We start from the raw sequence: 23,152 nt of genomic DNA, 5'->3' as shown, positions 1-23,152 counted from the left end.
TAACTGTAGAATGGTTAACTGCTACTCTGTTTAAAAAGAAAAGCAGATTTTTTTTAAGCTTAAAAAGCTCAAAATGGTTTGTCTGCCATTAGTTTAATAATTAATTACAATTTACCCATAATTAATATCAAACTAGTCCAATATAATAACCCTGCAGTAAATATAACGTTTTTATTCTTGTTTTGTATATGGTAATGTTATCATGGCACATGTTTCATGAGGTTGATCTAACAGAGGACTGGTACTTCAGTAAAACGGATAAGGGATTTTATGAGGGGATTTGAAGATATACTTCTCTTACCATTCCATTGTCTCTTCTTTTGAAGCTCAACTACTTGTGCCACCTGTTGCTCCTGGATGGACAATCAAATCAATGTTATGGACTTTTATTTGTTGGCTTGAAAAATGTTTAACCTCGAATTGAGTGATACTTTGCAATAGAAGTTTATAAAGATGTACCAACAGGTATAAAGATATGATCTTGTCAAATGCAACAGGCACATTAGATACATGGCTCATTAGTCTTGTTTCCATGTCTGTATATTTGTGTTAAAGACTCATTTTCTGTCTTTCAGAGAGAAGAGGCCCACATTTCTCCAACTCTGAGTACAGACAACTAAATCCACTGTACTTACATATCTGGATTCTGTTTGGACAGTATCACAGTTAACAAATACACCCTAACTGTACCACAGCAGAATGACAGAGCATGTGAACCATTACATTCCTGTTTGGGGACAAATCTGATGGAGCCAGAGACAAGATACAGTGCAAAGCAGAGTTAGGCATAATTTATTCCAAAATAGAAAGCTCTAAGGCAAAACCGACATGAAAAGTTAACAGAGCGTCATAAAAAGCAAGATGGACGCAAGGTAGGGACCAAGAGCTCAGCAAGGGCCTCTGCAACCTCAGGCCACATGAACTTAACCAATCAAGTCTCAACTTTGAAAGAGGGATATAAACTAGGTAACTGCAACTATTGACAGACAACTGTTGTACAGTACAATATTACAAATATTTAGACAAGAGGCACCCCAATTTGTGCTGTAAAAAAACTGATAAGGACATTTCAAATGTTAAACTACTTGTGTCTGTAGTAACAGGGGAACCAACAGAGGCTGCAGCACTTAGTCCTTCAGGCTGGCAATGAGCAGAGTTCAACTTTCCACATGCTCTCTCACTGCAGTAGCATGTAGGTATCCATAAATAAAAGTTTAAGGCGTGCAAAAAGTTCACTGCTTCTTGATGATGGAGTTCATATCTCACTGTGGAGATTACCCTCCAATGTGTTTCCATCTCAGACCCTTGTGATTGTGTGATTAGCATAGTGTTCTGGATTGTGCATTTGAGAAAGTGATGCCTACACTATTAATGTAGACTGATTAAAAATGTAATGTATGGTACACACATGTTGATAAAAGTGGAGCTGTATTTTTAACCTGACGACAGTCAGGTTACTGTGTCAGATAACTGATGCTGCAGCACAAGAAGGAACATTATTAACAATACTTTACAGAGCCACAAGTGTTCTACTGTTTAGTGTCTATTTGACCAATTTCAACAAGGGTCAGACTCTCTTTTTGTGCTTCTTGAAAAGATTATTTAAAAAAGAACACACATAAGGCCTTGTTAGTATTGTAAATTTAAAACCAATTTAAATAGCAATTTTCATCAGCATTCAATTTCTTTTTCTGTTTTTTAGAAAACATCAAAGAACCCTGGAAAACAGGGTTGCTACCTGTAATTATGAATCTGTACATGAATGCTCCTTACAAAACAGGAGAACACAAAAAACAAAGAAAACCCCCACTAATTTCATAATTTTGTATATAAAAATAAGCATCTCTTTTTTCCCCTCAATCTCTTCACTTGGGTTCTGCTTGGCCTGCAGGGATCCGTGTCAGAGCTGTGGAGTCGGTCGAGACAGTGTACACATCTACTCAAAACACAAGCATGCAAAAAGTGAAGACAATCCCTTACAGATACAAATTTTAAGTGTTGGCATCCATAATGTGAAATCAGCTGGAAAATGGTGAACAGGGGCAAAGAAAAAAAAAATCATATCAGTCAGAATTTATTAACGGAGCATTGAAACTTGCTTTGGGTGTTTTTAACACTCATTTTTCTCCTGTTTATTTGATTTAATCTTTTTGAGCTTAAATATAAAAAAGTGCACTCGCCTACATCAAGTAAACAATAAAAAAAACTGTTTCTGAAATGAAACTCCTGATCTACACACACACACACACAGCAAAAACGCCGTTCAGCAGGGCGAAGGGTTGGAAGAATGCAGGACAGCTTCTGTTATGTCCCATTTTGTGCTATATGTAAACCTAATTTATGTCTGTACTATGATTCATGTGTTTGAGATTGTACATGTATTGTGTAGAACATTTTACGCATGACTTGTGTGTACGTGTAGATCCGTGGGTGAGGGAGCATGTCCTCTACTGCAGTGAGTCGCTGTTGTCCAGGCCCAGCCCGGCCATGTCTGCATCATCGTCCTCATCTCCGCTGTCTCCTGATTCGTCTTCACTGTGGCCTCCAAGCATCACCTGTTGTACCGCCAGTGTAGCACCATCTGATGTCAGGCTATGAAGACTTTCCACATTCATTGTCACCACCGTACCTGAGAATGAGCGATGATGGGAAAGAAATACCATTTAAGAACAAGTTTGAGTGAGAAATAACTTTGTTGAGGCTGACGTCTCCCAGCAGTGCTGCTGTTAACATGTTCAGCTATAACAAATCAGAATCATCAGAAACTGTTCTTAGCTTGCTACTGTTATTTCATTACATCTTTTATTTATTGCTTTAACTGGCACTTCAGGACTATAGAAGATTTTTACGCTGCCTATCCTGACTGCTTCCTTTGAGACTTACAGATTAATCTGATAAAGGCAGAGGATTTAATTAAGCACACATTATACTGGGAACCTCAAGCAAGTCTTAGAAGGATGCATCACATCATTAAATCAGGTTTTTAAGGGGCCAACACGTGGAAGGGAGATGGCAGCACTGATGTACACTGAACACACAGTGAATTAACGATTAAATCAAAATACTGAATGAAGAGAGGAATTTGCCAGTAAGAAAAAACAATACGAAAATTATGATGTAAGCAAGTATGTTGCCTGACGTGAATACAATCAAACAATTATAATTTGTGTGTGTAGTGGAAGAAGAGCAACAAAACCCCTTCAGCAAAGAGAAGCATAAAATAATCATCTGTGAAATACAGCAGAAGATATCTCTAAAGATTTGTGAAAGACTGGAATCATCCATGTCCATTGATCCATCACCAAACTAGAACTGTAGAATTTCCCTAAAGTTGTCCCTGAGATGTTACAATCAAGAGGCCATACAGTGACCTTGCCATTTTACCCCCAAATTCAAGATTAGACATTTGAATTCCAAGTTACTGTTTTTTCAGATGTAATGAAATCCCTTTCAGCATTTGTGATATATCGTGCTGACAACCTGTGACCTTGACTGTGAATGTTTGAACTAAATTCATTTACACCAAGTTTTTACCCTAAATGCCTGCTAATATCTTCCAAGAGGGTGCATTCACGGACCCTCGGACACACCATCACGTCGCTACACCCGCTAGCTTAGCCACTACTGGTGGACTTTTAGGCTTAAAACACGATGTTAATTACACTGTTTAAATTTGAATATGAATGTCGGGGCTTGCGGACACTTGACACCACACAAGCAGATGGAGGCATGTTATGTTTTTTCTGTTTCATTTAATCTGAAGTCTAGGTCACCATTGGCTTCAATTGTATTGGACTTTGCTGCAACAAAGTTTTCTCAGAGACTCCAGAAGTGTTTTTATGGACTCAAACTCTCACCCACCCCTCCATCAGCATAGTAGTGAGTAGATAATGAATTTCCCCTGCATTCCCTTTAATATACTGCCAATTGAGTTTTGAGACCTTATCCAAACAGTTACAAATTTTTATCCTCTCTGAGCTTCAGCACATTGAATAAGAAGTTAATGGATCCTACATTGAAATACAATGCTTTAGTTTGCTTTGAGTAAGTTTATGTTAATATAGAAAGAACTTTGTAAAGTCCTCTTGACAAACAGTGCGCACGTCATTTCAATATTAGTTCATGCACAGAAGGTTGATAGGTGTGTTGACTAAGAGCTGAGGTGGTTTATATTAAGGTTGAGTTGTCTGTCCGTATTAGGAGTGACAAGGTGCTTATGCAAGTGAAGATAAATAAGACTCAAAAAGATAGAAAAAAAAGTACGGTTTTACCTAAAATTTTAAATATGATTATTTGTTTGACTTAGGTGAATCCGTCAAATTACTTTTATAATCACCCAAATAGTAATTTCTACACTAATATAAACTTGCTGAGACTTGGGAGGTTATTGTAGTATCCATTATTTTATTTCAAATTGAACATGCTGAAGCTCAGAGCATGAAAAAAAAAGAACATTCAAATACTTACCAGAAGTTCTGACTGTAAGGTTTTTCTTCTTTTTGTCATAACATTGTGAGGCCATTTCTTTATAACCTTTCAATTTAAATACAAACTGTACATAGAAACATTTCTGTGTACCATCTGGCATAGTCATATGCTGCTGGCTGCCTCCCCCAGTGGCAATGGAATCAGGCCAGAAGCGCTGCAGTGGCCGGTTTTGAGGCGTTTTCTTCTTGGTTTTGGGTGTGTCAGAGGAGCTTGCGTCCAACATGGGCTGCAGGATCCGCCTCCGTGCATTTATAAACCTGGAGAAACAGAACAACCTCACTTGGTTTGTCTTTTTGTGGATGCTCTGGCTAAAATGTGGGCTTTTGTGGTTTCTCAAAGGCGCTGCTGGCCTTTACACCTCCAGCCCTGACAGACCGTGATGAAATCATATCCCCCTTTAAATCATCCAATTAATTTGGTTCAATGTCACTGGCTTCACCAAGGCATAATTACTGCCTGACATGTTCAATCTAAACATCACTTAAACAGAACCCGCCTGATAATGTGAAGTAGGCTAAAATGTTTCAAAAAACAACACACAATTATGCAAGTTAAAGAAATTCAAGAGCAAATGCGATGTATCGCATGATTTGTCTCACCTGTGTTTATTATTACACTTCATTTTTTATGTTAAATATACAGACTACAGTTTTACTTTTTACTTTTGAAACCCTTTACTTTTGGAAAGCCTAACCACAGAAATACAACAGAAGGAGAAGAAAAAGACAGTGAACAACAGCATTCAAAGACAAACAGCAGACATGCCAAGAAGGAAGCGCCAATCACTGTCAACAAGTCTTGATGCCAAACGCAAGAGATTAGAGTGCAGCTGTGATCTTCAGAGAAGTCGGTTAAGGGTAAGGAGTAAGTAAACCAGAAAAGGACGAAAACCTCCAGGGTCAGTTGTGTTGAGTACTTAAAAAAATTGCTATGGAAGTTGGTCAAAGTACTGTCCACTTTGTTGCTTTAGCAACTGGATACAAGCATTGATGGAACCATGAATTTTGTGGTTTACCAGAATATCCTGAAGCAGAATGGTCAAATCAGTTTGTAAATTAAAGATCAAGTGCAGTTTGGTTACGCAGCAGGACAATGATCCGAAGCACTCAAGCAAATCCACCTCTGAGTGGTTAAAAAAATAAATACAAATGTTTGACTGATTTGGAGTGGCCTAGTCAAAGTTGACTTAAAACCTAGACATTAAACTGACAGTTCATGCTTGCAAATCCTCCAATGGAGCTGAATGAAAATTAATTTCCTTGAGGAAAAAGTTTCTCCACAGCTAAGTAAAAGACTCATCGCAAGTTATCGGTAATTGCCACCAAGGTTGAGCTTGATGTTAGCCTTCAGCATGTAGCTAACTAGGACTGCCACTAACGACTATTTCTCTATATATTAATCTGTAGACTATTTTACCGATGTGTCTATAAATCTAAACGATTCATTTTCCTCCAAAAAAATCTAATTGACCATTTCATTTCATTTCCAAAGCGCCGCGCATCGCCAAGGAAAGCCAGGCGCCTCCTATCCACCCCCCTGTTAAACCTTTGTGCTGTTCACATGGGCTGCGATGCACCTCGCCCTGCACAGATGGTTTCGGCGTCGAGTTCGCCTAATAATGTGCGTGAGACAGACTGTGTACTAATGTTGAAATCTTTATTCGGATCCTCACTTCCATGCTAAACCTACGTATCAATCAACTGTTGTGAATAACATCTATTTTTTGCGCTTGACGCAAGCGTATCGCGCCAGGAAACACTGGAAAATTATTTTAAACGATATTAATGACATTTTATGATATAAATTATCAAATATGCATCCCATACCTTGTATTCCCCTTATGTTGTCCTGGAGTTTTAATTTCCCCAAACACATAATTAAATGACCTCTCTGCCCATCCACTACAAGCACACAAGCAGATAGACAGAGAGAGGGAGAGAGGGGGGGGAGACCCTCATGAAGACCATCATAATTTACCCCCAAACCAGTACATTGAACAGGTTACATACAACAATAAGCGGAGAAAGCAGAATAATTGGCTGACTGGCGCTGAGAAATGCACGTCCCGTGTGAACAGCTGGGCACCTGCTCACTCTTGAGAAGGGTTGCCGCGCGGTGCAGCGCTTCGGCATCCGGTGTAAACCCGGCGTTACGTAATGATACTGAAGAACATTTGCTATAATGAATTGAAATGAAACGTTATAGAAATCGAAAAGGTAAATCTATAATTTGTGTGGGTCCGACGCGTCGGTTTAAAATATTGATGTCAACGCATTTTCAGTGTCGACGTCATCGATGACGTCGACCAAATCGCAGCTCCCTATAGCTAACAAAGCTGGTATCTATCACCTCAAGAATTGTTTCAGCTGAAGAAGAACTTGCTCACCTAAAAAGTAATTTCAAGAAAGAATTTACTGTACTCTGTACTCAAGAAGGCACATTCGATGGCTCTCCTGGCTGATCTCAGATGTACAATGTGTTCTTTGGGCGCTTCTGGTACATTCCTCCATATGTTCTGGGAATGTCCACCCGTAGCCCGTTTTTGGAATCAAGTCTGATCTCAGTTATAAAATATATTCTCACAGACTGTTCCGGTGTCTGTACCTACCCTGCTCTTCAGCAATTTATATCAATTGAAGGCTTCTAGTTACCAGAAAATACTTACTTTTGCTTGCCTGATTGTTGCCAAGAATGTGATGGCTATGCGGTCTTAACACCTTGACAAGCTCTGTGAGCAAATGGATTCTCACGTTCCTTGATGTTACACTTTTACAAAAAATGTACGGAACACGTAATCGTCACCGTATAACACGAAGTCAGTTAAATTCACGGATAAGAATCTGTCCATCAAGGAAGCACAAGAGATTGTGAATCACTTTCAATTGCTGTGGTGCAGATGAAAGTGACAACAGGTGGAATAGAGGCAAAAGCAAGACAACACGCAACCCCTGTGTCGAAAAGAAAAAAAAAAAAAGAGTAGCTCACAAGTCTATAAAGTGTGGGCACCCCTGCTCTAGAAGAACCTGTGCTCACAGTCCAGTACCGTGCAGCTTGAATAGTATTCCTAAGAGAACACCAGAATTGGCAGATCCAACACTGGCGCCCTGATCTCTTCACAGGCGTGAAAGAGTCTGGAAACATCGTAATGAACATCATCCAGCGTGAGCGGTTTGGCAGTGGGTCAGTGATGATCTAGGGAGGCATATCCTTGGAGTGTCACAGACCTCCATGTCATAGCCAGCGCTATCCTGGCTGTTAAGTACCAGGATGAAATCCTCAGACGGATTGTCAAACCTAAGACTGGTGCATTGGGCCCCGGCCTCCTTCTGGCTCAGGACAATGCCCGACCTCATGTGGCCAGTGTGTAGACAGTTCCGATACACACTATGGAGTCACATTATGGGAGCGGTCAGTGATTTAAATTTTTTACTTAGATTTTCAGTGTTGTTTTAAAACAGGCCCTCAATGGGTTGATTATTTCGGATTCCATTAGGGCTGCAATTACAAGTAAAACATGAGATAACGTTGTTAAATATCATGATGGAGACGATATGACTTGCGATAAATTAACATTAACAGTCCCTGGCTACAGACGCAGACACCATGGACAGCTCCACAGCCAGGAGAAGGCGCATAACCCGGCCTCGGTGCAACCTGGTCTCTGTTTTCAAATTCAGTTTTCCCTGATCTCTTCTTCTGACAAAGATTCACTGATGGAAAAACCTAAATAACTGAGGTAAGTAACAGTTTCCCCACTGATTTTTCTGTCTTTTTGTGAAGTGCAAAACAATTGAGTGTGGCGAATCATTTACCTTTTTTGAACTAACTTACAAGTTGATAACGAAATATGTTTTTTTGGAAAATTGCATGAACGTTGAAATAGCTGGTTGCTTTTTGCAAGTTAATTTGTGTACAATGGTTCTGACGGAGCATACAGACTCCTTATTAGGGTAAAGCTCTGGTGCATTTGTGCTCAAGTTACGCTGGAAAACGATCAGATTTAACAAGGACAAAGATTATAATAAACAATTTTATATCCTATAAAGATTATCTAAATTAATTTGACAACAACATGGTAAACTTTAATGCACTTTTGGAAACTTAAAGCTTTGCATGCCACATATATTGAACTGATGGAGAACACAAAAAAGTTAAATGAATATAGTTGGTATCAAATGTGCACATACAGAGAAGGAAATAAGTATTTGATCCCTTGCCGATTTTGTAAGTTTGCCCACTGACTAAGGAATGAACAGTATATAATTGTAATGGTTGGTTTATTGTAATAGTGAGAGACAGAATATTAACAGAAATATCCAGAAAATCACAAGATATAAAAGTTATAAATTGATATGCATTTGATTGATCCACTGCTGCCATCAGGATCCAACATCAGCTGCCACCTTGATCGTGGTCCACCACCACTATCAGATTCCAACATTATACAGGATCCGCCAATATGATAATGATCTTTGATTCGAGATCAACCATCATAATTCACGTTGTGGCTGCAGCCACATGCAGTGTTTTAAGAAAATAAGACCAACTTACACATGGGTCATGTATAACTTTAGCCTCTTGTGATAAGGCTCAACAAGCAATCTTGTGTCATCACACACTGATGTGCAAAGGACTAGTGTAAGGACAATTACAAAGAGAGACTGATACGACATATAGTCCCCAACCGCAGATGTGCCCCCTACTTCTGAATGTGTGCATCGATCAGAAATTAGCTTAGCTTCATCACGTTCCAGGGGTGAGTCACATGGTCTTGTTCCTTCTCTCTTTAAGGCACACGCTCTTCACTCTCACTGCCTTGTACATAATTTCACCCAGATTTGCTCACAGGTATTGAAAATTTGCATTGATTCATTTAATGTGAATCGGTACCCGGTAGTACTGACGTAATTCAGCGGGTATCCTTAAAAGTACAGAGTTAGATGCCCAACCCTAGCTGTGGCATCTTTTTTGTGGCTTAAAGGTTCATACTTAGATTTATTTATATTTAAAACAAGATGTCACATTTTATTAGAGGCTACTTAGTACTAAATTATTAAATTTAAGTGATTTTTTTTTTTATACTGAATCGTTCTTCACAGCCTAAATTGTTTACATTGTATGGCGTGGCGATCTTGTATCGTGTTGGCATTTGATAATGTTGGCGGACCATGATCCAGGTGGCCCCTGATGTTGGATCCTGATGGCGGTAGTGGATCATGATTGTGGACTATGGTGCCATCCGATCGTGATGGTGGATCCTGATCTTGGTGGCTGCTGACTAGGGGTGCAACGATTAGTCGACAAAAATCGATGACAAAAATAGTCGCCAACGAACTTACTCGTCGATGAATCGTCGATGTCATAGCACGTGTTTCTCGTGCAGCGCAGCGGAACTAAAAGTCGTTTTACCGGAGGTGCTGATAGAAGTAGCTGAGGAGAGAGCCATCTCGCTCCCTTCCTATCTCTGAAAGTCGCGCATGTGCAATAGTGACAAAACACGGACCAATGGCGGCGTCCGCTGCAGCAGCATCGCATACCAGAAAGTAAAAAGTTCGGGAGAACTTCACCCGTAGCAGCCCGAAAAAAACTACCTGCAGTATTTGTTGCGGCAGACCTGCTCTCCATGGAAGCAGGACACGTGCATGTGAGGGGGAGGAGTCACTTGTCGACGATGCAGACTCGCCTCTGTCAGATGTTATATATAAACGTTTATACCCGTGCGCAGGATTCTAGCATCCATTACAAAAATATGGTTTAAACTTTTTTTTAACGAGTTTAAAAGCAAAAAGTTATCCTATTGCCTGACAAACGTCTTTTTTTAATCACAATTATTTAGTCTGAAGAAGACTGTAGTTTTGTTTGTTGATGTTTATATTGCTGTTACTTTCCCTGTCCTTTTTGTTAACACGAAAAATGGATTACTTGATTTTTAATTTATTTTTAGTACCAGCACTTGGCCTGTTCTTGGTTCACAGTAAAAAGGGAAACTTAAATTTAAATTATTTTTTTTAATTAGCACTTTACTTTGCCTGTCCTTGGTTTTAAATGGACAAAAACTTGATTTCTTTGCTTTTGTGTCAACAGTACCCTTATATGAAGCAAAGTTTATTAAAAAACATTTTTGTGAATGAAGTATCGATCTTTATTGTCTTTATTTTCAGTCATCACATGCCTCGAACAACCTCAAGCTAAATTAAAAAGCTCCTTGCTAAATAATTGCAATTGAGAATTTGTGTCATTCATAATCCAATTAGTCGCTTAATCGTTTCAATAATCGGTGACTAATCGACTATCAGAATAGTCGTTAGTTGCAGCCCTACTGCTGACATACAATACGTCTACTCTATCGGTACTGACAATAATCCATCAATTCAATGACCTTGACATTTTTTTACTTGAGCAAAGAGTAATAGAGCCACAATGATGGAATAACCCTCAAGAGTCCTCGAAGTTTACCGTTTGTTCGATTCACTGATTATTAAGACAAGTTTTTAAACATGTTGGAAAAAAGTCAGTTAAGCAAGTCTCTCACTCGTTCTCTCAGTCGTTAGGACTTCACTTTAGTATTAACTTTAAGTTGTTGGAGAGAAAAAAAAGCCTCAGACTTGTTTTCTCTTCAGTTTCATTTCACGTGATGTTGTGGTGCTCTTCATTGTGAAATCAGATTACAGCTAACGGTCTTCTTCAAAAAGACTTGCTCTCACACTTTTAGGACTCGTCTCCTCTCTAAGATGAGCGGTGTTCGTTGCTCTCATTTTTCAAACATTTATTCCTGAGAGGAAACGTATTCGTCACATGACACAAGACATGGGTTTGGCTGGTTTACTGCCCACGTCTCAGGAGACGCTGCCACAGTGTGTGCCGATTAATCGATGACTAAATCAGTTGCAAACTATTTTTATAATCAATTTGAATGGATGAATTCGATTAGTTGTTGCAGGCCTATGTAGCTTCATGAACTAATACAGCAGGTTATTATTAAGATCAGTCTACTTGTGAGTGATAAGAAGATATCAGAGGAGCAGAATCACTTGTTGACCAGAGTAATGGTCAACAGCAGGGCTACACAAAATGAATGTCAAATCAACGTGGATAGCACTAACCAATGTTAAAATGTGTTTTAGTCTGATTTTTGGATTGAAAACCTTACTTCTCAATAACAGCACACTTGTTATCACACTAAGAGTCTATAATCCATTTTAAAGCACTTCCAAAATAAAGAAGTGAGTTCAGATTTATATGACTGGTTATATTAATTGATGAAAAAACAGCCAAATACGGTAAAATAGAAAATTGATGATGTGATTTGGATAGTTAACTGCTGAATTGTAATGTGGATGAAATGGATAGACAGTCTGAAGAGGATTAAAAGCTTCAAAGTTGCACAGTGTTTAAAACCTAATGACTGGTAGCGAAAAAATGTGCACATATGGACCTCAGACGTCAGTCCAGGGATTATGCGTGGTTTGATGGCTCAGTGGCTGGACAATGATTGTGTAGCCGAGGGTTTACTTCATTTATACATTAGTAGAAGGAGGACACGAAAGATGTGTGGGTGAACCAGGACAACAGGTCCGTCCATTTCCCCTTTACTCGTCATCTCCTCTCTCTCCACAAAATAATCACTTCCGTTGGTGACCCTTCACAACAAGAGTACCAACAGAGACACTGCTTATGACAGGAAATACAAACCAACCTACCACATTAAAGCAAATAAACAAAATGGCTTAGAAAGATGAAAGTCAAGAAAAAAAGCTCCTGTTCGGACAGTGACATTTGATGGTGAAGTTTCATGGTACTGGACTGTGTCTTTACAGAACATCAGGTTACCAGGACACCATAACTCACCAGTTGTTGACTTGCAGAAGTGTCAGGTTTGTCTGAGTAGCTATCTGTTTCTTTTCATCCTCTGTTGGATATGGATGCTAAAGAAGAGAATGGAGAGGAAATGTTTCATTGTTCAGTGTTTTCAAGCATTACACAGGAAAAGATTTGACACACAAAGACTCACCCCAATGTGCTGGAAGAGCCATGAGCGCATGACATTGGTGGCGTGTTTGGGTAGAACACCACGCTTGTTCTTTGTTGAATTGTCATCATGATTAAAGAGATTCAAGTCCTGGTGAAACTGCAGTTGGAGCTAAGCAAAAAAACATTGATTAGTCCACCTTTTCTCGTTTGTCTGTCAGCATCAACATGTTGCTCCACTCCTTTTCAACAGTTTCAGTGTAGATTTATATTTTAAAACTCTGAATTAATTATCTTATCTTTTCTAACAAGTTCACCCAAAAAATATAATTCACTCATTATCTACTCGCCCCTATGCTGATGAAGATTTATTTATGTATTGTCTACCAATTGCATCATGTTTATGTGTCATATAGGCAGAGTGGAGCATGAGAGAGACAGGTTGTCACTGGTTGGAATACAAGCTTTGAAATAGGTTTAATAAATCTTAAAACCAAAGATAGACAGACATTGATCCCAAATGTCTGCAAGTCAGACCAAAACTGCTTCTTTTTTTTCAACATCATAACAGAAGATGAGTTTACCCACATTAAAAATCCAAAACAGATAGTGTAACGCTTCAAACGCCCTCACACCATGCTGACACCATCTCAGCTGTCAGAGAGGCTCCTGGCTTTTAAGACCAATAGTGGTAAGGGTTAGGTGCAAAACTAAATTCAAAATATTTACTTAATTTAACTCCATACATCTTGATGTAAACAGTTTCATTAAAACTGACAAAGAAAACAAATGTTTTTTGGAATGAGTGTAATTCGTCACTTTGGGAAAGTTTTATGTTTTAACGACCCTCCGAAGAGGCACAAGCTCTAACGTGTTGTTTAAGGACGCTTCAAATAAACCTGAAACATCAGTTGAAAGTCTTGACCATCTATGGGAAATATGCTTAGTAGTCTTGGCTTCCTCATTCGGTGGCAAAAGAGCAGACTTTGACCAGTTGACTTTAGAACCTGAAAGTGCCAAAAACTCATCTTAAATAGATATATTAGAGAATGATGCCGGAGAATGATGTTAATTTATTTTTTGACCACTGTGCGTGGCAGAGCTACGTCTTCTGAATAATTGACCGATAAAGTGGATTCAAAATTGGCAAAAGTTTTTTTGGTTCTTGTAACTTAGATTGTCGTGCTTTACGCTGATTGGAGCCAAACAGTGTAGTATTACTCATAATTAAACCTTTGGTTGAATCCCACAATATCCTAGGATCGTCAACCGAGCAGAGATTAAAATCCCAAAACTTCTGCAAACTGTGTCTTAAATTCCCCCTGCTTTGGCAGAGTGGTATTGAAGCTCCAGCTTGGCGCTCGTGAGGAAATAGATTCAAGATTCATGAGTTTATCGTCATATGCACAACGATTACATTAAGCAGTCGCTTGCAATGAAATGCTTGGGTCACAGGCTCTTATAGCAATGCTCAGAATATAACAAGCAGAAAAAATATAGAGTAAAATAAGATAAAATAGAATATCAAAATTTTAAATAAATTAAATATACATATCTAAAATATATATATATACACCTAAAGAAAAAATGAAATACTGCTAAACACCACCACACAGGGCACACCTTTACGATCCAAGAGGGCAATGGGAAGCAAAGCAACATTATGTTAAAATTTAGGTGATGCAAATATGTAATCGATTCTAGAAGAGGACTTGTGTCAGGAAGAGAAAAAGGAATAGTCTTATTGTGAGCCCAATACCGTTTGCCCAAGCCTGTAAGGCTGAGGATGCTTACTCCTGATCCCTAGCCTCCGACCTGCAAGTCTCATTATCTACTAGATCCAAAACCACATTAAAATCTCCCGCCGATAAAATTTCTTGCCACTAAATTCTGTTTTGACCACAGTCAGCCTCCCTGCTGTGTCCTGAATTTTTAATTCAAGGTTACATCTGGCTACTAGAGCAACACCCATGGTCTTTGTGGAAGACGAGGAAAATGCTAATACATGATAAAATTTAAATAGTCTGTGACAACATGGATGGGATGAGTTTTTCGACTCATCTTAAATTTCTATTAAGGAAAAGTTATATTGCGATAATTATCGATGTTGTTTTATCACCCAGCCCTACTGTAATGTATTATAAACGTCATCAACACACCTACTCCCTTGTGGTGAATCCTGCAAAAGACACTCTCCAGCTTTAACTTGGGGTATGGCCAATGAAACTTTGCTCTCACTGACATTTGCATTCTCATATACAGCCCCTCCAGAGATCATCTGGAGATTCTCTGGAATTTGGTGCATGTCTCTAAGCAGTTAAAGAGAGATGTACTACCTGATTGTTTTGGACACGTATTGTCCCAGGAGAAAGTGTCTGTGTCACCACCTGGCCCTGGGGAGTGACAACTGTAACTGGCTGGTACACTGTGCCACCTGTTAATTAACGGAAACGCACACACACAGGTTGCACAGTAAGCTTAGACCAAAGATTCCCACTGGTACATGACAATTTCTGAGCTGCTATCACAACAGTTCATTACCTGAAGGAGGGGTTGTATGCCATGATGACATACCTGCGACCACCTGGGTTGGGTTGACGGCTGTCACGGTAACGTTCCCTTGGTGTAGGGCTGATGCTGGAACCACAATTTGACCCTGGGGACTGATGGTCCCTGAGATGGAGCTGGGGTTCTGCATCAGAGTATGCACGTGCAAAATAGGCCTGAGTCAAATATGTACATTTTCCATATTGATTGCTCTTTCAGCTTGATTTAATTTTTTTTATTGTGTAGCAGATTAAAGAAGTAAACAAACTGAAATGCATTACAAGCAAAGGAACCTGATACAATGCAATAACTATGTCAGTATCTTGAGTGAGACTTTCACATCATAGGCAGCAACAGATCTTACTGCCCGTGATTGCAATTTCTTGCACTTTTGTGCCCACCAAGACCAAGTATACAATAGGTGAATGGAAACAAACAGCAATAGGAGGATCAATGTCATTGTGTAATGGTCATTGTGACTGCAACATAAAAAAAATGTTGTCTAGCTATACTTTCTGTATGCACACACATATTAATCTCATCCCCTATTGGGATGGGACCTGAGGGGAAAGAGTTTTTATAAATAAATTATTATTGATAATTATAATAATAATAATAATAATGTTTATTATCATTACAATTCATTAAATATAATTAACTTATGCCCTTAACATAAGTATATTACTTCTACATAAAACAGGGCCTTAAAGTCGCAACATTTTGGCCAAATTTCCAAGATATCAATTTTATTCTTAGTTAAAAAAACATTTTACACATGTATGTACAGTCCAATTATGTTCCAGTGGGCAGTCCGACTCTGAGGTACAGAAGAATTTGAGTTAGTTTCTCCTGGAAGGGAGAGCTTATCACTAACCATTTCATGGAGAAGCGTACAGTCCATTAACAGTACATACCTGGGGCTTGGTGGGTGAGAGACTCGGGGCATGGCCTTGTACAGGGGAATATGGGCTGCCTGGCTCCCCACTGAGCAACGTCTCACTGTTCATCTTTGTCTTGAGGCAAGCAATGTAGCGGCTACAGAAGTCCTTGCACAGGTCACTCACCTTCTCCAGCTCCAGCAGGTGAATCCGCAGCACCTGGATGGCTTTAACCATCTGGAGGTCAGAGATATAAAGAAAACAAAAAAAAAAGGTTTGTGACAGTTGACAAAGGAAAATTGTCTTCCTCAAACTGAATGCCCATTCCACTGCCCATTAAGTATCTGATGTTGAGGACTTGACCTCGAAAAACCAGTCTTACTTTGTATCTTACCCACTTTTGTCCTACCTCATTTCATAATTTCTTTGCCTTTGTGATGCTGGCATGTAGTTCTGATTTTATCCCAGTATTTTACTTTTAGGATATATTTTTTTAGGTCTGATTCCACACACAGATTCACCAGCATAGAGTACAGTACCAGGTACACACCTGGTAATAACAAGAGTTTTTGTGATCCGATCACAGGTGGACAGCTCTAAGTGCGTGCATTCACACCTAGCATAGAAATGTGGTTCCAGATGGATCTCACCTCCCTGCTCGATACAAACAAACATGTACATAAACCCTTTTCAAGCTGACCAAGTTATGTTTTTGCACAGTCCTTTTACCCAGACTATGTGTGTGTATGTGTGTTGGCATAAGCAAGTGAAAGCTAGGTAGAGTATGAATGAATACCGTGCAGCTATGAAGAAAGATTTTAAGGACAGTATCGATCATTATGTGGTGATCAGAGTTGACATTGTGACAGTGGTCAGCTGAGTAGGAGGTATTTCATATGTGGTCTAGGACGCATTCACACTTCTAAAAGAATGTGGACACACATGGACCAGACCACTTTCGAATGATGATTGGAGTGATCAGTTCTCTATCAAATCTGAGTGCGTTCACACCTGTACCACAGCTCAAGACCGTACCTGAGCTGTCCACTCTGATACAAGTAGTTAGGTCTGAAAGTACCCAAATAAGTCCTGAATGTGTCCTGGGATCGAATCACTCAAACCACATTCAGAGGAGGTCTGGGAAGCATTTGGCCCCATTATTTTCCCTGTGGGAATGCAAACACGTCCTGGGCCATGTGTGAAGGACCGTCTACTCATGTGAACATTTGTTATCGAACAAAAGTTTGATAATGAGCCAAACACATTTGAAGGCTTCTCCATGTATTACTTTCTTTATAGCCACTGCCAAAATATCAAACCTGACCAGCCTTAATGACAATGATAAGGACATCTGATCATTCTTAGAAGGTACTACACTTTCATTCACAGGTCGAAATAAACAGTGGTGAACAATACTGCATCTCACTATGCCGCTGAGGTCAAAGGTCCCATTTTGTATTATTTCGTGAAATACCTCATGCCGATGACTTATTTTGGTCAAATACCTCTGAACGGAACGGTTTCAGAAATTTGCTTGTGTTACTACAATTCCCCCCCAAACATCTCAAATAACTTTAAATTGTGCATTCAAATCAATGGTGACTGTTAAGAAAAACGAGTCTATATCCATTTAAAATTTAAGTCCAGTGACCTCTCCAGCTACAAACACTTCTATAAAAGGCACTTTCACTTCTTCTGCTGCCAATTACAATCACATTTTTTATAGATATGTAGTTCTCTGTTAGAAAGGGTTAAAACCTTGGGGTGTTATTCGTGTGTCACCATAGTTATCCTCCACCAAAATGCACCAAGGAAAAAACATAAACGCAACAACCGGAAACTTGTGAATTTCTACCCAGATTTGTAGAGTTATCTCACCAAGTTGTCGAGTTCAGGGTCCTCGCTGAAGAAGGGTTTGCCCTCTTTCTCCTGATTGCGGACAAAGTTCTCAATGTCCACATCAAAGCTTGCCGAGGTAATGCAATCAGAGCTCAGTGTGGACTGTTCACACTTCTCAAACAGCAGGGCCAACAGAGGGAACAGGGGATGCCTGTGAAGGTGTCCACACACATGCACACACTGTTACTAAAGTCATTATCAGACATGACCTGCGGAGGATCTCCGGAAAATTGGGTCCGGACTTTCTCCACAGTTTGACTTTCACACATGGACAACGCAGCAGGAGGCTCTCTGCAAAGATACATTCACAACAGAAATAAATCCACTGCAGGATTAAGGTGAGGTGTGTTGCAGGAGGCAGATAAAGGACATGAAATTATTAATTAGATACGTTTTTGTCTGTGTCTTCTATGTGTATGTATATTTTTGTTATTTCTCTCATTTTTGTGTCTGTCGCGTTTTAGAAGTGTCATCAACTCCCACACTCGCTCATGGTGAATCCAGAAGGGGATCTCCTGCTGAGAATTCCCTGCAGGATTTACCCTCAGCGACTGCTACTTTACAGTGGCAGACCGGAAGTCTCTGCAGAGAGTATTGAGAACTATGTAAAACATCATAGGTGTCTCCCTCTTCACCTTAGCAGACATATATTAAGACCGGTGTGTCAGAAAGGCCCACAACATAATGGTCGACCCCTCTCCCCCCTCCCTGCAACTCTGCCATCTGGGAGGAGAGCATCTGTGCAAAATCTGGCAGATTCTGCAGACTTTCTACGGACTTTTTACTAGGGAGCCAGGTAGAGAAAGTCCTCAGAAACTTTGGATGCTCTCAGTCAGGCATTTGCACTCACACACACAGCTCGCCCAGATAAACTACAGAGGATCTGCAGATACTTCCAAAATGCACAAATCCTGAAACAAAAAGGTGTTTATGATACATGAAAATAAATCATGAAAATAGATACTCAGCAAATCAAAATGAAGTCAAGACAAACTGCTGTCTCAAATAATCATAATTTTTTCCTTTCTTACAGCACCTTTATGCAAAATGAGCACACACAAGTTCACTGAGGTCAAATCAAACTTCAGTATTCTGCTCAGTTAAGTGGCCAATTACAAATACCAACCATCAATTAATTTGAGATTGTGGGACTTGTTTGCAGCCATGGTTATTATTTCAATAGGAAGCATGCAAATAAAATTTGTTAATACAAGAAAAATATCACCATTGGTCTTAACACACTCTTTTGAATTTCAAATACCAGTAATTTGAAAGTCACATGCACAAAGGGGAGAGCTTCACGAATATCATGTGAGGTTTCCTTAGGGCAATTTAGGTTCTGGCAAATCTGAGTTCCAACAGGGAAAGAGGACAGATATTTAAGAATAGAGGGGGGTTGTTATATTCTCTTTCTAAACAAACAAGCACACATGCAGAATTTGGTCTACCGATATATGGAGGCTTTGTCCGCGTCCATGGGTGTCTGCGGCTCTGTTGTTGCCGGGCTTGGCACCTCTGCCAACGTCCCCTCAAACTTCTGCTCTGAACCACTGCCTACTTTTACCAGACCTTGCATCTGCAGAGAAAGACATTAAGATGAAAAAAAGCAATGGAGACAGAAACAGATAGAAGGGGTGAAGATAAAGGCAGAGAACAACTGACATGAAATCATCATGTGAAGAACTAGAGTAGCTTGGGGGCAAAGTTTAACAGAGTAGTCTTGGTTCAATATAAAACTTGTCATGATGACAAGGTCTGAAAAACCTAACTGTGCAGTATTCAGAGTCGTGTTTACTGTGATATTCAACAAACAAAAAAGTTATTAGTGTCATGAGTTGTCAGTCCAATATTTTTCATTGCCAATCACCAGCACCATTAGTTGGGTAATCTGATTTGAGATACTTTTTTCTTTAGGTTCAACGTAAAAACATAATTATTTTGACATAAAATGACTTATGTATCTGGGATGGCCAGATGCACCTAAATCTGCATTTTGCCACACTGTTTGGTCTCGTTGATTTTCTTTGTGGACACAGAATGGCTAGACTGCATCCACAGTGATGTATTACCATTGCAATACCGACCTAACAACTACCCAATCTGATGTTACGATTGATAGCATTTTTGAATATAATCCAGGACCTGGGACTAGGGTTGCAAAGTGGCGGAAAGTTTCCGGAAACTTTCCATGGGAAGTTAAGCTCGGGAATTTGGGGAATTTTGAAAAAAAACAAAACTACGCAAATTAAACGCTGAGCAATAAAAACATAATTCAACCCTCTATTTTAAAGATGTATGGAATGCAGCACAAGCTGCACGTTGAATTTCAACCCTCCACTGTGCATTTTTCCATCACATGCACAGATAATTCCCAGCATCCTTCACACTACAGCAGGGCTATTGAGGCCTGCTGTAGTGTGCAGGACTAGTCAGGTAAGCTTCGATGATATTACTGGGGAAAACATATTAGCATGCTGATTGAGGATTGTTCATCTGTTCATCTAGCCTATTTCTAGGCTATATTTTTACAGGCGATTCCAATTGTTTGGCTAACTATTTATATCTCTGGCATTGCATTAGTGTTTTTTTACATACTTTTTTCTCATCTTATGCTACAGAACAATGCAACATGCACTATCTCATGTGAGGAGACATTTAACCCCATCCAATGTAGAAGGAAAGGCTGTGTACATTTGCAAATACTGTGCAAAGACCTATGTTAAGAATGACACAACGATGCAGAAGCATATAGTCAAGTGCCCAAAGTTTTCTCAGGGCTCAAATCAGCCTATGACAAAACAAAATGTTTATATTTATGTCTGTATATGACAAGGTAAATACAGTTAGTATAAATTACCCACAACATTTCCAGTTTATTCCCATTAATTCCTGTTAATTCCCGTTAATTCCCATGGAAAGTTTCCAACTTTGAATATTCCCGGAATTTTGCAACCCTACCTGGGACATACATGTTCACACATAATGTGCTTTCTTACCCTAGGATCTCCTCCCCTAATACTAGCACTAACACCATCCCCAACCAATGTGACTGAGCACAACAATGACTCAGATTGAGTTCCAACAGGAACAAAATAATCACTTGCATGAGGTATAAAATGTCTCATTAGTCATAGATTTTTCTCAGTTTGACATCCCCAAATGTAGCAGTTGAATAAAGATGTTTTGTAGGCAAATTGCAAAAGAAGTTAAAAACCTCTGGGCATAAATAGGGCTTTAAATTGCATCAGTGTCCCTTCTACAATTACATTTTTATAGTGGCTTACCGTAGACAGAGCACAGTGACAACGGATTACTAAAACCAATGTGAAAGCATCAAAATTGCTCGGTTCTAGTGTTAAATATATTTAGTGTTTCCTTTTGTTTGGTTATTCAGGCAGACATATCACCGTCAAAATACTACAAAATACTGTAAATGTAGGTATTGTCCCTCTCACCCACCTGCTGCTCTCCCTTTGGATACTTGTCTATGGAAACCGACTGGGCTGCCATCACGTTCACTGCAGATGCTGCAAACACTGGGGCATTATAGTGTGCAGGGACAGGTGGCCAACCTACACAATGCATAGTTTCAGTCAGACTTTACCTGTCAAGATAGACTTGACCTGCATGAGGTACCCATAGTGTAGGCATGTAACTTGACTACCATGATGTCAGGATTAAAACACTATTAGCTATTTTAACTGGACAAATATGTCCAAGGAACTCAAAATATTTGATGGTGGATAATTATTTACTGGATTTTATGTTTCATGTACTGGCAAACGTCTAACTTAACAGACTTAATGTTAAACATTAAGGCTAATACATGTATAATTAGCTAGCAAATTACATATGCATCAAATGTAGGATATAAGCAAAAGTAATAAAACGACAAAATTGTAAATGTTGGTGACACTCAAAATACCAGTAATTTTATGAAGATATATTCCCATTGTCAATATATATAAACATGTCTATTCACTGACTCTTAAAACAAAGAGATAAGTTCACACCCGCAATTGTGGACGATTGATAATATCCCGTTACTGATATAAACACACCCACCACGATGGACTTAGCTTTTAGCCTGGTCTTAGCTGCTCACATATTATTTGTGGCGGCAAGTAAAGTTTGAGATCATATCTGGGCAAACAAATATCCTCCAACTAGGATTATGTTGTTGTTAATCGGCGACAAACTAGTTCGTTTGGAGTATGCCTTCTTTTTCAACAATATTGAGCTAGCTAGTCTGTTACGCTAACGCTACATTCGCATTAGCTCGTTGACTCCAACCGAGAAAGGGCAGCCGTTCGGACGAGCTACCAGCTAATGTTAACTATGCTGCTAACTATTTACTGTAAGTGTTTCTCATGAGTGAGCGATGGACCTTATATGCAAAGCGCCATATTTAGCAAGGGAATCAATGCCAGAAAACAAGCTAAACTCGCTAGCCAGGTCCTAAAAGGACGCCGCTGCGGATTGATACGAGGCAAGCCGTTAGCTCGGTTAACAAGCATTAGCAGTATTATCATGTTTGAATCAACATTGTGAATGAATATGCATTTCTGGTCAACAGAGTTCAGTAATTCGACTGCAGTCACATTAAGAATTACTGTCTGCACACCAGGAGAACTAGGTTGTTCTCAAAGCCTCTCCACATGAATCCATAACGCGTAGACAGCAGCCCTGTCCTTCCCTCCCTCCCCGGTAGCCACACAACTGTCGGGCCTCATTTCTTGCTCTCTCGCCCTTTGCTTTTCCACAATCCGCCTCTGCTCCCACAACGCCGACATATTCTCTAACCCCCTCCTCTTGTATACTGGTTTTTTTTATTCTTCCCGGAGCTACGCCACCCGTGTTTCTCTTCCACGAGCACACTCCGCTGCCCTCACTAGGTCCGCGCTGCTCGCCCCGGGGCATTTTTGCGTGCGGCCCAGATTGTTTGATTGATAGGGAACGGAAAAAGAGGGATTTTGAGTGACAGCTTACCTGGGTGCCAATCTTCGTCACACTGACAAGCGGCTGCAGCAATCGGGACCCGCAGTTGTCGCGGTGCGTCATCACGTAAGGGCACGCTGGGGCGCTCGGATAATGAATATTCGTGAAGGGGCGGGGACATGACGTCCCTCTGCACCCTGCTGGCGTTTTTGCTCGCTAGTCACTGCTCTCATTTACGCATTTTCTACGCATATCTCCAGTTTACACTTATTTATGCAGATTATCTCACGTGCACTCTTACACACAAATAACAATAGCTGATTGATTACTCCTAAAAGAAGAAAAATTGCCAGGATAATTAGGGCATTGTGTGTAGGGAGGCAGGCTCGGAGTCAGAATTGTAATCATTAAAAGAGAAATACAGATGAGCCACT

At 39.8% G+C, this 23,152-nt stretch overlaps 2 protein-coding genes across 2 annotated transcripts in view; one reads left to right on the top strand and one right to left on the bottom strand.

Annotated features, from left to right (window-relative positions):
• Positions 1-1,297, top strand: part of tmprss3a (transmembrane serine protease 3a) — a 48,974-nt gene extending 47,677 nt beyond the window's left edge. Inside the window, exon 14 of the mRNA XM_061088083.1 lies at positions 576-1,297. Within this exon, the coding sequence (XP_060944066.1) occupies positions 576-620 (45 nt within the window). The 3' untranslated portion in view covers positions 621-1,297. The remainder of the gene's footprint in view (positions 1-575) is intronic.
• On the bottom strand, positions 777-22,791 carry pknox1.1 (pbx/knotted 1 homeobox 1.1). The gene is made up of 10 exons (XM_061089160.1): positions 22,770-22,791; positions 19,229-19,356; positions 17,760-17,931; positions 15,918-16,118; positions 14,998-15,148; positions 14,793-14,890; positions 12,500-12,628; positions 12,337-12,413; positions 4,579-4,745; positions 777-2,629 (listed from the first exon to the last, which is right to left on the bottom strand). The coding sequence occupies exons 2-10, from the start codon at positions 19,354-19,356 to the stop codon at positions 2,448-2,450; spliced, it is 1,305 nt and encodes a 434-aa protein (XP_060945143.1). The 5' UTR covers positions 22,770-22,791; the 3' UTR covers positions 777-2,447.
• Between the last annotated feature and the right edge of the window lie 361 nt (positions 22,792-23,152).

This window comes from Limanda limanda, chromosome 16, assembly GCF_963576545.1.
Source record: "Limanda limanda chromosome 16, fLimLim1.1, whole genome shotgun sequence".
Lineage (NCBI taxonomy): Eukaryota > Metazoa > Chordata > Actinopteri > Pleuronectiformes > Pleuronectidae > Limanda > Limanda limanda.
This window is presented reverse-complemented; position numbering and strand designations above follow the sequence as displayed.